Source organism: Drosophila albomicans, chromosome 2R (genome assembly GCF_009650485.2).
Source record: "Drosophila albomicans strain 15112-1751.03 chromosome 2R, ASM965048v2, whole genome shotgun sequence".
NCBI lineage: Eukaryota > Metazoa > Arthropoda > Insecta > Diptera > Drosophilidae > Drosophila > Drosophila albomicans.
Window position 1 is genome coordinate 31,592,267 of NC_047631.2, and position 15,514 is coordinate 31,607,780.

General features: G+C 43.4%; 1 protein-coding gene across 1 annotated transcript; it reads left to right on the forward strand.

Annotated features, from left to right (window-relative positions):
- The first annotated feature begins 1,976 nt into the window (after positions 1-1,976).
- LOC117576302 (histone-lysine N-methyltransferase, H3 lysine-79 specific) lies at positions 1,977-15,216 on the forward strand. The gene is given in 8 exon segments (XM_034260956.2): positions 1,977-3,332; positions 3,335-3,381; positions 3,984-4,567; positions 4,637-4,812; positions 5,527-9,480; positions 10,655-10,870; positions 10,933-11,415; positions 13,685-15,216. Coding segments are annotated over 8 exon segments (6,801 nt in total). The 5' UTR covers positions 1,977-3,103; the 3' UTR covers positions 14,797-15,216.
- The last annotated feature ends 298 nt before the right edge of the window (positions 15,217-15,514 follow it).

Here is a 15,514-nt window from a genome sequence, read left to right on the forward strand (position 1 = left end):
AAAGTAGATAGAATCAAATTTAGAAAAACAACTAAAAAGTAGTTCATTAGACGGAAGAATTTGCAAATGTTGAAGTAGATTAAAAGCGTGAATCAAATTTCGAAGTCTGTTTCATTGTTAATTCGCTCACCTTTGCTATTTATAAACATTGTTGCCAATACACATTTGCATTGCTGATTTTTATTAAGTTATAGCGCGAGCTCAATGAAAGCGTATTTGCTTAAAATGGCAATAACGTATAACTTATTTTTTTCTAAAGTCAACAAGTTACTCAATATTGATATCAAACGATTTTTCAACGATTGTAGAGTGAATCAATTTAAAGGCAAATAACTGTGGTGTCCTTTAAATGCGTTTATTGCATTATTCTATTGATTAACGCAAAATTGTTAAACAGCTAATGTTGGCTGACCAGGCGTATGCTTGATTGCTTGCCTGCTGCATACATACACACATACATAGATACACACAGACTGGCCAGACAGGGAATAGACGTCTAAAGGGGGGGACAGAGGTTGGTTAACCGCCCGAACAGGATGACGGTAGGCCAAACGAGAGAGTAGTTTATATGGAAAAGAGGTGAGGGGGGGCAACAGATGGTGGAGCTTTGGATGTGGCTGTGGTGTTGTCTGTAGTCCATGGGCTGTCATGGCAACACAGTGAGACAGAGATATATGCGCACAGGATACACATACATATATAGTATAGTATATATGCAGATACGAGACGGGCGGATATTCGCATTCGCACACGTGCATGCATAACAAATATCAAACAGGGCCATATATAACGGTATATATATAGTATATCTGTGTATATATATTGTGTACAATGTGTGGCAGAGTAGTTGCCAGACAGGATTGGGCTGGGCACACACAACGAGGCAGTTGTTACTGCAGCCGAAAGGCCATTCAATTTAATGTGGCGCTTGTCTAGCCAAAATATTTCAATGTCCGAGCAGCGCTTTAAAGCGTAAAGCTTTAATTAAACCCGAACAACAACGAACAGAGAAATGTTGTATACTATATATATATCTGGGTATATACACTGAAATCCTAGGGGTTGTTATCGATTTTATGCGTCCATTCCTCTGCAATGATTTTGTTCTTTTTTGTTGCCTATGCTAATGAAGTCCCATTGTCGCATTGTCGTTCTCTGGGACACGCCCACAAGGCGGCAGCACGAGCATCATTAAAGATATACGCGCCTGGGAATTGAATTACTTTTCACACACACAAAAAGCAAAAAGCACACAAAAATAAAATAAGAACTTGAAGCGTGCCTCGCATTACAAATTAGCATAATAAACATAAATAATGAGGAAAAAAAACGAGCTTTATGTGAGGGAAATTTATAACTAAAGCCTCTGTCTGAATGAATGAATCAGTTCTTGAGAGATTAATGTGAACTTTACGTTCATGCTTCAATTAATAATTGATTTGCTTATTAAGATAATACGTTGCTGGTTTGTTGCATAAATTTGCAACGCTTTTTTGAATTTGAAATGTCTGTACTTTAAAGCTGAACTTACATAAATTACTTTGCTGTTCACTTAATTTGATTAATATTTATAGAATGGATTATTTATCATTATAAACTTTAATGCCTAGGCAATGCAAGATATTAAACCGCTAATCTACCGCTACTGCTAGAGATCAAACAACTTATTTAAATACTTAGTTTACTTATAATATTGTAACGAACTTATTCGAAATTTAAATAGTTTAGTGCGTTACTGTTTCTCATTCATCTTTAGAGATTGTATTTCGACATTTCTCACATTCATATATGTTCGCTTGGCACATTTCGATTGAAGCACGCTCCATTAAACAGCATTTTTCAATATCGAATTCGTATTTGTTTATTTTTAATATTAGTTTATTTTATTTACTTTACTTAATGCATTCCTCAATCAAGCCTTGTTTATTTATGTTCTACCATTTCTCTGTTCTTTCTCTTTCTTCTTGCAGACCCCCCCCAAAAAAAAAAAAACAAAAACAAAAAACAAACTAGAAAAATTACAGTTCATAAAGTAAATAAAGAAATACTTTAAACACACGACGTTTTACAGCACTGTTCGACGCGCGCCCAACATGCGTAACGTTAATTGTTGGCGTGCCATGGAACACAGTGAAGTGAAACGTAACTGCTGGAATGCGCAACGATGAAATGAAACAGCAAGAGCGAAAACAACAACAACAACAAGAACAACAGAGTCTCAGTTGGGCAAAAATGTTGTCGCACATTGAGGAAAATGCATCGTTTTCTTAACATCCAGCAAAATATTAAATTACGCAACTATCATCAGTTACTTTTGTATTTTGTTGCTGTTCCATTGGCTGCCACTGCTGCTGGAGGAAGACAACAACAACAGCAGCGACGACGACGTAGCAGCAGCGACGAAGGAGTGAGCAGAGAAGACGGCGAACGACGAGAATTCATTGAGGGCGGGAGAAGCGGCAGCAGCAGCAGAAGCAGCAAAAACAGCAAAAGAAGCGCAGCAGCAGTAGCAACAATAACGTAACGATCGTAACGCAACGCAACGTAACGTGACGCACACACACACACCCACTGTTTGAAGTAGTCGAAAAAGTTATTAGTTATTTTGGATTATTTTTTAACAATCATCTCTTAGCCCAATATACACACATACACATAATTTAACCCAACGCTGCCAGTGTTCCTAAGACAACAACAACAACAAAAACCTATCATCGTAATCGTAATTATAACGTAATCGTAGCCCTAACGTAACGTAACGGAACGCAACGTAAAGCGCCACCTACACAGCTCCTCTGCCAACGAAAACGAAAACAAGAACAATTTTCTTTTCCTTTCGATCATCATTCGATTAACGCATTCATACTTATTCATATGAACGTATTCGAACACTCGCTCATGCTCACCTCAATATTCAAGAAGAACAACAACTGACACTGCAATCAAAACAGAGTTTATAAACAAACACAACAAACATCAACAATTGCGAAGCAAACAAACAAAAACAACTGTCGAGAACACAACCATCGACGACAGTTGTTTTCAGTGCTTTCGTGTATCAATTTGACACTTTGCCGCTCAACTGTGGCAAGGTCACAAAAATATGGCAACACCGCAAGTCAAAGACTTGGTGTTGCGTTCGCCAGCTGGCTCCTCCGATACGATCACATTCGCGTGGCCATTGCAAGTTGGACACGGCCAGGATAAGCATGACAATGGCATCGATATCATCGATACAATCAAATTCGTATGCGATGAGCTGCCATCGATATCATCCGCATTCGAGGAGATCAACCTCAATCACATTGACACTGCCTGCTATAAGACTATGACAAATTTGTCGATCGCTTCAATAAAGCTGTCGACAGTATTGTTGCATTGGTAAGTAACGAGTTCAATATTATATACTGATTATGATAAAGATCTAGATTAACGTAGAACAAGCTAAAAATCTTAAAATTGTTTCTATTCCATTGTTTCAAATTTGCCTTATGTCTGAGGTTTAAGAATTGGGGAATAAGATCTTCTTTATTTTATGATCTATTCCAAATGTGATTCCTAAAACAAATATATATATATATAATATTCCTAAAACAACACAGTATTCTTTTACAATAGGTTCTCTAAGACAATAAATGCTCCATACTCAAAATTCTCCAAGAAGAATTCAAATTAATTATTCCTCAAAAACAACTTTCTTGCTTTAGAAGATCTACAACATCAGTAATCAAATCAAAGTTTTATTTCCTATCTACTTAAAATCTTACTTCGACGTTTCTTAAATTCGAACTTTCCCCCTTTCCCCTATGTTCCATTCTCAATATTCCTCAAGAAGTATTAAAATTAATTATTCCTTCAAAGAAGATCTTTAGAAGATCGATCTACAAAATCAGTTACTAGTTAGTCAAATCAATCTTTTATTTCCTCTTTACTTAACATATTATTTCGACATTTCTCAAAATTCGAACTTTCCCCCTTTGCAGGAAAAAGGAACTTCACTGCCCGCCGAGCGTTTGAATAAGTTCGCTCACCCTAGCCTTTTAAGACACATACTGCAATTAGTTTACAATGCTGCCGTGCTCGATCCGGATAAGCTCAATCAATACGAGCCCTTCTCGCCTGAGGTGTACGGCGAGACATCGTACGAGCTGGTGCAGCAAATGCTCAAGCATGTCACCGTTAGCAAGGAGGATACGTTCATTGATCTCGGTTCCGGTGTGGGACAGGTGGTACTGCAAATGGCTGGATCGTTCCCCCTCAAGACGTGCATTGGCATCGAGAAGGCCGACACTCCAGCCCGCTATGCGGAACGCATGGATGTGTTCTTTCGCCAGTACATGGGTTGGTTTGGCAAGCGGTACTGCGAGTACAAGCTGATCAAGGGGGACTTTCTGGTCGATGAGCATCGGGAGAAGATCACCTCGTCGACGCTGGTGTTTGTCAACAACTTTGCCTTTGGTCCGACGGTCGATCATCAGCTGAAGGAGCGTTTTGCTGATCTGCGAGATGGCGCCCGAGTCGTCTCCTCCAAGTCCTTTTGTCCGCTCAACTTTAGAATAACAGATCGGTAAGTAATGTAAATGAATTTGCTATTCAAAATGTGTTTCTAATGACTTGATTTCCCTTTTGTTCACAGCAACCTCAGCGACATTGGCACCATCATGTATGTCAGCGAAATACCGCCCCTTAAGGGTTCTGTTTCGTGGACCTGCAAACCGGTTTCATATTATCTGCATGTGATTGATCGCACCATTTTAGAGCGCTATTTTCAGCGACTGAAAACCAAGGGCGGCAATGATCACGAGCATGTGGGTAAGTAACTGGACAACTGAGTGAAGGAATGGGGTTGGGTGGGGCTGCAAAGCACACACACGAGCCACAATCGAAATCGACACACGCTCAATCAATCAACCACAATTGCCAATATCAATCATGATGAATCAGCCATCAGATCATTCACAATCACTCACTTTCAATCATGCGATCAATTCAGATCACTTTTCCACTTTATTTTTTTTTGTGTTTTATCATCAATTATGTTTAATGCAAATATTGAAAGTGTTTTCTTAAATGGAAACGGCTTTTAAGATGCTCTTAGAGTCAGGTATTTTATTCAAATGAAGTGTAGAAGCTGAGGTATTATAGTTGAACCCTCAAAGGAAACTTTTCTGTAGGAAACATCATTAAAAGCTTAAGGTGCTGACTCCTTCTGACTCTTTGTGTGTCAGCTTGAAACTTGAAATCTCAGGAACTATTAGACTTAGATATATTAAAATTGAAACTCAGTTTTCTTTCTGCCACTCACAGACACAATATAGTTTACAACTTTAATAGGTAATCCAGTTTAAAAAGAGATTTAGGAAGCGAATTAAATTGATGTTCAAAAAATAATCTTATCTACAAACTATAAAATATAGAACAAAGTTGAAGGAACTTCAAAAATAATCAATGTTTGTCTTATAAGCAAATCGGTTGGAGTTTGAAACAACTTAACTAATCAAATGCTTTTCCCATCATTTTTTGCAGGCACTGTGCGCACCACGCGCGATCGTGCCAAGCGTGAGGCCAACGTTGGACAGCACAACAACAATCACAACAATAATCACAGCCACAACAACAACCATCAGCAGCACACGCGTGAGCTGCAGCGAGAGAAGGACAGAGAGCTGGTGAACAGCAACGGACCCGTTCATCATCAGCAACAGCAGCAGCAGCAACAATCGCAGCAGCAGCAACCACATCATCCGCAGCGACATCAATCGCAATCGCCAGCGAATGTGAGCGGAGTGAGCAGTGTAGCTGCCTCAAAGACGCGCCAACAGCTGGCAACAGCTCAGCAGCAGCAACAACAACAGCAGCAGCAGCAACAGTTGCAGCAACGCAGCCTCGATATGGACAGCAGCACAGAGAGCGAAGGCGATGCGGAAGCAGCCAATGGTAATGGCGGCAACACGACGACAGCAACCAACGCCACTTTGGCATCGAATGGACCGATGACGCGCAAAGTTTGGTCCGATTGGTGCAGCTCGAAGGGCAAGAGTTCGCAGTCCGACGATGAGGAGAACAACAACAGTAACAGCAACAATAGCAACAGCCATTCGGGTCGCGTGCCCCGAGCTGTGACCACGCTGAAGAAGCGCAAGAAGCTGACACGAAAAGCGGCAATCGCTAGCAAATCGGCAGCAGCAGCGCAACGCGAAGCCGAAGAAGCTGCAGCCGTGGCTGCTGTGGCTGCATCCTCGGCGTCGGCTAGTAAAGACTCCAGCAGCAAGGAGGATCAGCCGAGAGGAGCGGGTGCCAATGCGGGACCCGGACGCAAGGGACGCTTAAAGAAGGGTCAACGGGGACGCAAGTGCCTGAAGATTGCGGGTCTCGATGTGCTGCACAAGCAGACGGTGCTCAGCACCTCGTTGGATGCGATGACCAAGAAGTTGCCCGCCGCTCCAGGCACTGTGGATCAGCAGCTGACGTCGCTGCTCACCGGGGATATGTCGCATCGGGAGCTGGACATTCCCACGGCACCGCAGGACACACCGTATGCTTTGCAGATACTGCTCGATGTGTTCCGCTCGCAGTACATGACAATGATTGAGAACATGCGGTCGAGTGCGTATTTACCGCAGGTGCAGAAGCAGATTGCCCAGGAGCAGGAGCGCATGGCGAGACTGAAGAATCGCGCCAGTCAGCTGGACAAACAGATCAAGGTGCTGATCGATGACAGCGTGACGTTGCTCAAGGTGCGCATGAATGAGCTGGGCATCAATGTGAATTCGCCCAACGATCTGATAGCCCAGGCCAAGGAGATTGTCGGACGGCACAAGGATCTGCAGCATGCGGTCAGCAAGATGCGCAGCGAGGTCACCGTCTACGAGAGCGAACAGAAGCTGCTGCTCAGCAAGCAGCTCAAGCATTTGCCTGAGTACCAGAAACTCTGCTCCGTCAACAATGGCGGCGCCAATGGCAAAGTGAAGCTCGAGCTGCCGCAGGAGTTGTCGGAAACTGCGGCCCAAGAGTTGGTGCTGAAGGAGATTGCCAACACGTTGAGTCAGCGCAAGAAATTATACGCTCAAGTCTCCACAATCGAGCAGGAGACGACCACGTTGCAAAAGTCCGCCGAGGAACGCAGCACAGCGGCTGCTCTCCTTGCTCAAGGCACTAACATCAGCCTGGCCAGCTCAAGCAGCAACACAGCAGCTCCCATTACAACCGCATCAGCAGCAGCAGCTGTGACAGCAACTCCTCCACAGCAACAGCAGCAGCAAGCAGCCAACTGCAGCAACAAGCTCAGCTCAGGCAAATCATCGCGACGCAGTCGTGAACATCGCGCCAGATCGCAAGAGTGGCCCGAAGTACCCGAGGTGGGCAAGATACAGGAGAGCAATCCCGAAGTGTTGGCCCAGAAGATACTGGAAACGTGTCGTCAAGTCGAGGCGGGTAAATTCCAAGCATTGCCAACGCCAACAGCACCTCAGACTCTGAACAACGCTGCTGTGAACTATGTGAATGGCAAGCCGAAGACGGAGCCAAAGACGTCGCCAGCGCTGTACAAAGACAGCACGCTGATGCCGGCGCCCAAGCAGCAATCACAGCAGCAACAATTGCAGCCACAAGCAGCGCAGCAACAACAACAGCAGCAACCAACAGCATTGCTGCTGCCCAAGTGCGAGTTGCCGGGACTGAGTCGAGGCAAACAGGAATCGCCGAAGGTGGCCAACTTTGAGGATCGACTGAAGAGCATCATCACCTCGGCACTCAACGAAGATCAAGAGCAACGCAGCAAAGCATTGCCCATCATCGAGACACCAGCAACACCCACGCTGCAATCGCCTGTCTCCAAGCGCAGCAAGCAGCAGCAGCAACAGCAAATGGCAACAACAACCACGCCCAACAATTTGCACAACATCATCACGGTGTCAACACAAGGGCTGATGCATCTGAATGCCAACACAACCATATCGCCGATAACGCCGCCGTTGCCAGGACCGCGAGCTGGGGCCGCAGCTTCAACGGCGCCTCCGCCCCCCGCCAATCTGCCCTATGGCAGCGCTTACATCAGCAGCAAGCAGCAGCAGCAACAACTGCAGCAGCAGCAGCAACATCAGCAACAGCTGCAGCAGCAACACCATCAACAGCAGCAGCAGCAACATCATCAGCAACTGGCGGGCAAATACAGCCAAACAGCGCTGGTCAAGGAGTCCAAGTATGCGCCTGTGGCTCAGGGGCGTGGCGCAACAGCCGCGCCTCCACCGCCGCCGCCACCTCCCCCCTCTGCAGCAGCAGCAGCTGCAGCGAGCAGTTCGCACATGGCCACGCTGTATGCAGGCCATGCGGCAGCAACAGCAGCAGCCACGCCCACTGCAGCAGATCTGGGCTTCCATCGCAGACGCGCTTCGGTGAGCGCGAATAGTTACGAGCACTTTATGGTGCAGCAACAGCAGCAGCAGCAACATGCCATGATGTTGGCGCACGTGGCGCAGCAACGTCTGCAACAACAACAGCAGCAACAACAACAGCAGCAGCAACATGCGCATCATGCGCAGTTGGCACACTTGGCTCATCATCATGCGGCGGCAGAGTTCAAGGCACCCGCTGAGAATCTGCTGCAGCGTTCCGGCAGTCGCGAGCAACTCGCCGAGCAGCAACAGCAGCAGCAACAACAACAGCAGCAGCAGCAACATCAGCTGCAACAGCATCAACAGCAGCAGCACAGCATGGAGTTGCTGCCACGCGCCAGTTCAGCCAACTCGGACTACGCTGGCTATCGAGTGGAGCGTCTGACAGTGCGACCGCCAAGTCGCCCAAGCTCGAACTCCTCGCAGCCCGACTACACGCAAGTGTCGCCCGCTAAGATGGCATTGCGTCGTCATCTGTCACAGGAGAAGCTTAATCAGCCACCGCAGCCGATGCCAACGCCTCCGCCAATGCCGCTGGCACCGCCCGTCACAGCGGGCAAAACAATTGGGGATCTGGTGAATGGGGAAATCGAGCGCACGCTGGAGATCTCGCATCAGAGCATCATCAATGCAGCGGTCAACATGAGCACAGGCTCTGGAAGTGGCGGCAACGGTGGCGCTCACTTTATGGAACGCGCTTTCCTCGATCGTTCGCACGATCGTCTGCTCATCAATCTGCATGCCACGCGACCCGAACGGGTGCATGTGCGTCCCCTGGCCGAGGAAGGCAACGAGCCGCAGCCCACCAACTACAGCCAGGCCACGTCCAGCACGGGCAACAATCTGGCCACCTTGGCTCATGTAGCCTACAACCAGAAGTCGCCAGCAAGCTCGCGAGCGCCTTCCTCAGCGCGTTCTTCACGGGAGTATCAACCGGTTGCATTGCCACGCGCTGAGATGAAGGGCTGCATTGAAGCCTACTTCCACGAGGAGCAGCAGCAGCAGCATCAGAAGTCCAAGAGCTCAGCTAGCGGAGCGAATGCGCTGCGTGCTCCACGATTGAATGGCGCTAATCCGCCACTGGAAGGTAAGTGGGGGAGATATAGTAATAGATTACTTGAGGTAGAAAAAGATTGAAGGGTATAAAAATACAATAAATATCAGCGATTGCAAACAATAAGAGTAATATACCTATATCTCAGAAATATTGCAGAAATTACAAATATAGAGAAGAATAGATACAACCATTATAAATTGCAAAAAATAAGGGTAAAACCTTCATCTCAGACATATTGCCCCAAGCTAAACTGCAAAATTCACATATGCTAAAGGAGAAGACATTCAACCGATGTCTATTTTCAATAAACTCAAAACACTGCGGTATAATCGATCAAGAATATACCACGAAAATAATTTAGCCATAAGTCTAGTAGACAATAATTGAAAACTAAGAAGACTGAAAAGATATGTGGAATCTAGATATCCCCAAGAGATAAATTCAAGCATCAGAAAAGATGTAACATACATATAATAGCAGAACTCATTGGATAACTGCTATTTCTGTGAATGTTAATATTAATTAGACAATTTACAATTGATATAGACAGATTGTAAATAAAAGTAGAGAGAGAGAAAAAAGAATATACCAAAAAACACTACAAATGCAACATCTTACGGTATACTAATACTTGCAAAATATACCATAGAGTACGAAATATACCATATTCTCAACCAAACCAATTACAACCCGTCAGTAATCTTTAAGATTTTTATCTGAACGCAACCAAATGCTCAGAATTCTTATGGACTCTTGTTATTATTGCATCAAGAATGTCTTATGTATTAAATAGTACTCAAATTATAGTAAATTCTAATGGAGTATTAAAAGTATCTTCTAGATACAATGCTGCTAACTCAGTTAAGAGTTATAATTTGTTACACTTTTAAATAGCATTCAAATTACAGTACATTTTAATCGAGTATTAAAAGTATCTTCTAGATACAATGCTGTTAACTCAGTTAACAAAATTTAAGGTTTAATAAGTACAGAAAGTTTTTTTCGACTCGAAGGCCCCAGCAGCCAGTACTCTCTTCTCTATTTAAATGTTGTATTAAATACTAGATTTAATATAATAAAATAAAATAAATAAGACTTACAATTTGTTACACTTATAGTAAATTCCAATCAAGTATTAAAAGTATCTTCTAGATACAATGCTGCTTACTCCTAACTAACTCAATTTCTTACTCTTTTCTTACAGGCCTCGCCGCCTCGCTGCAGGATCATGTGCGTGCTCGCAAGTACAAGGAGGAGAACGAGGAACGTCAGCGAAGAGCTGCAGCAGCCGCTTCCTCCATAGAAATGGCGCCACATTTTGCGCATCAAGCGCCGCCCGCTCACAGCTACCATCAGCAGCAACAGCAACCGCCGAACGCAGCAACCAGCAACATCAATGGCACGCCGCACAAAGTGGAGCGTAAGTTGGCCTTAAACTAGCTTAACATAAATGTAGTTACTCACTCTTCAACTCTCTTGCAGTTGGTGTCAAGCGCAGTTCGCCTCTAGCGCCACATCAGCAACCATCGCGACCCGCGAAGTTGCCGCACTTTGAGCCGCAACCGTTGCCACATGCGCATCAGCATCTGTATGTGAACAGCAATGGGGGGCAATCGTTGCCACCACCAGCACACGATGCCACCACACCATCGCCGACGCCATCGTCGTCGTCTTCGTCATGTGGCAGACGCAGCAAATTGCTCGTGGAGCCGCCACTGTTGATGAGTCCCGAGATCAATTCGCTAATGGGCGACGAGCGACCGTTGCAGCTGTCCACAAGCCACCAATCGATGCATCATCATGCGGCACATCATCTCCATCAGGCAACGTCGTCGCATCCACATGCCCAGCAGCAGCAGCAGCAGCAATCACAGCACTTGCAACGTGCCTCGCATCAGGGCAGCAGCCACAGCATTACGCCCACCATGGTGGGCGGTCAGCGGTCCAATGCCGCAGCGGATGACGGTAAGCCATACGTATGCCCAGATATAGCACTACAATCATCACTAGCACCATCACAAACACTACCAACACCAACACACGCTCCACCAGCACATGTAGCATACAACATACATCAACAAGAAACCAAACACCAAACACAACAATTACACAAATATGCAACTCGACTCGCCACCACGCAAATGGTGGCTCAAGATTTGACCACCAAGAATAGGCAATCACAATCGATTGCTGCGACCGCTTCGTCGGATGAGGACTCTGATCATAATGATCGAGATAATGATAATGACAGTGACTCATCCTCGAGCTCTTCTGGCTCCAGTTCCAGTTCCAGCTCTGCTTGAAACCCAACACCAACACTTTTATACACACGCACACTTTATTTTTTATTATACAACATTATATTTTGATTTTTTTTTTAACTACAATTGTAAATACATTTATTGCACAAACAAAAATTATCATTACGTATACGTACCGTTGTTTATCTTGTGTGTTGTCCTTAGTTTGCCATGTGTTGTTGTTTTCGTAGTTCTATTTGTAGTTTGCACTTTTTGTTTTATTTTACTTTTCCCTTTTAATTTTGTCTTTTAACGGTATTAACGGCTTTTCTGTTTTCTATGTTGTTTAACATTCAATTTACAGTGCGCAACTGTTAAGTAACAGCGCATATTTTTTTAACATACAATTTACAGCCAAGAATAACATCGGCTGTTAACGCGAAACTTCGTCTATAAAATCAAGAACTATCAAAATGAACTGTGTAAAAATATGAAACTAAAACAAACTTTTAATATTTTGTGTGAACTCTGAATACTTCTTAAATCTTTTCTAAAATAAAGTGAGACATTCAAATTCCTTTTAATTTGCTTTAATTTTTAATTTATTAAATTCCTTTAAATACCAAATATAATTGTGATAAATTCAACGCAACAACGCAGTGTACAAATTCTCATACAATTTCAACAATTTAAAAAAAAACAAACTATAAAAAATAATCAACATTTTTGCAAGCTCTTATCTACATCATCTTATCAAAGTTTTCGCGCCATTTGAAAATAACATTCATTACATCAAACGACACACACTCAAAGTTTACACTCTCTGTAAAGTACATACATAAAAATATATACTTTTTTCTCAACATGGATATTAACAATGTTCTATGGAATGTTTTAATTTGCATTATTAATTTTCCAAAAAAAACTTCTACTAAAAAATATAAGATCGAACAATGGACAAATTAAGAATAAAATAAACTTAAAAAAGCGACCCCATCACTTATCCAAAACTCGACATTATATCCCTTCTATTATGCTCTACTCCCATACAGTTACCGATTTGGCAACGCAACGTACTATAACTAATTACGATCCCAGACGTCGACTTCGCACAACGACTTCGACTTTGTCTGGCGCCACGAAACAAACAGCTACCAATTGTAATACTCATAACAATGGATTTGTTGTGGCCGATAGTAGTAGTACCAATAACAACCATTGATTACCTCAACCTCAAAATTCTCAAACACCAAAACCCAAAAAAAAAAATGAAATACATAAATTAATAAACAAAAAATTAAAAAAATAACCGAAACCAACAAAAAACAAGAATGAAAAGAAATGCCAAAACGAAAAAAAGTTGTTGTTGAGAAGCAGAGTACAAAAGAAAGCAAAGCAAACAAAACAAAACGAAAAAAGACATGAAACATAATTTATTTTGCGTTCAATAATTTAATCTAACCGAAATTAAAACAATTTATCTAGTATATTATATCAAATTTAAACGAGCATGAGGTAAGTTCTGTTGCGCCTAATTGGTTTACTTTTTTTCCTTTTTCATTTATTTATGATTTGACTCTTTTTAAATTTAACAAATTTTTATTTCCATTTATGATTTCTTCTTGTAACACCTTCTACACACACACACATGCACACTTCGCTCATTCATACACACACAGAAAGCATTTCGTTTTGAGTGAACTGTACCAAAAGTCTAGGGCTTGCTTACACGAACCCAAACCGTTATCGTAATCGTAATCGTTATCGTCATTTGCCATTCGCCATCGGCACCGTTATCGCGACCATTCACACACAGCAACAAACACGCACACACACACACGCACCCACACCATCACAGCAGCAACAGCATCAGTTGCAATTGTGCTGCTGCCTTAACTATACTCGATTGGTTGATTACACACATATAATATATAATAAATATTCTTTATCTTCTGCAAATGTCTAATCGATTGCTTAATCTATTTTTATGACAGACGATGTCATAGCCGCCGACGATGAATCCCATTGGCAGCATCGCGTTAGCTCCGGCTTTGATCGACTTGTGGCTTTTGCCAGCACCGAACTGGACAAGACGCGTCGCTCGATAGATGGCGACACTGTGCCGGCCTCGATTAGCTGCAACACTTCACCGGATTCGGGCATTACGCACAGCAGCAGCAACTCGGATGCGGTGCGCACTTTCTTGTCCACCTCGTCGAGCTCGTCGCAACTGGAGCTGCCCATCAACAACACTAGCAGCGGCAGCAGCAACAACAGCAGCAGCGGTGGAGCAGGCGGAGGAGGAGGCAACAGTTTGTATGCCAGCCAGGTGCACAATCTCAGCCATCATGCTTCGTATCAGCACAACAGTCATCTGCACAATCATCAGCAGCAGCAGCAGCCACAATCACTGCAGCAACAGCAGCCACAATCGCTGCACCAGCAACATCAACAGCAGCAGCAACAACATCATATGGCGGATCATTTGAGTGACAGCAGCATGAAGTCAACTGCATCCTCATCGCTGCATGCGAGCAACTCGCTGAAGACCATCTCTCCAGTGGATCCCAGCGCCATTGAATCGCCACCGCTGTCCGATGTTGGACTGCCACGCACTCCAAGTCCCAGTGCCACTAGCGTGGCCACGCCTCCACTAGCGCTGGCGCCCTCGCTTGTCAACGATGGACGCATTCCGTTGAAGTATCAGCGCAAGTCGAAGAGCGGCAGCGAGAAGCACTACAAGAAGAAGTTCTGTGAACGCAACTGGGAATACGATTGCGATGAACTGTTGGCCTACTCCAATTCGAGTGCTCCGCCTACGGCAGCCGATGCTGCCGGGAATGGACCGCCTGCCATGGATACACCAGGTGGAGGCGTGTCCTCGACGCCGCCTGTGGTGCTCAGCAGCAAGTCGGGAAAATCCCCGAAAGAAAAGTCATCGCCACACCATAGCGTAAATGCGAATGCGAATGCAAATGCGAGCTATCATCATCATCACAAGTCGTCGAAGTTTCGGCCAAAGGGCAAGGATTGGGATTGGTCGCTGGACAGCAGAAGTAATGCTGGCGACTCGGCACCAGGTGGCGCCACCACAACGAGTAATTAAAATTGTAAATTGATTTAGTTAAATTTGCCGAACAGTGAAACAACTAATTTTTTTCGAGAACAATTCGAATCGGGTTGAATTGTATTTTGTAATGTGTAACTAAAGAAATTGTGTTTATTTATACCCATATATAGTTAACTTATTGGATAACAGCGACTTTTGCCTTGTTTAGTTTTTTTTTGTATTCTATTGTCTGTGTTTGTTTGATTTCAAAAAATTGTAATTAGCATTAGTTTAGCATATTTTTACTACTGACCTTGTGTATTAGAATTTAAGTCGAAAATCCAACTACAACAGCAACCACAACAACAGCAACCATCCCCTTTTAATGAACAACAATGTTACTGACTATTATGACTATTATTATTATTATTATTATTATTACAAATGAATATTAGCAAGTTTACTATTATGATAAAAGATGAAAACATTAGTACTAAAAATGTGTATTTAATTTTGTATTGTTTAATTGATTTGCATTCGTTTTAAGTTGTATGTTTTGTCACTTCGCCTAAAGTTCTGTTTTTTATTATGATTTTTAAATAAATTTTAAACTAATTGCAAAATACAACTACTGATTTCTTATTTTATGTTTCTTTTTATAATTGTTTGATCAGTTAGCTACAGTTTCTCGTGACTTATTGGGACCAACCAAGCAGCAGACTAAATTGATCCGTTCCTGTTCGTAAAATTGTCAAAGTCGCTTCCAATAAAAAGA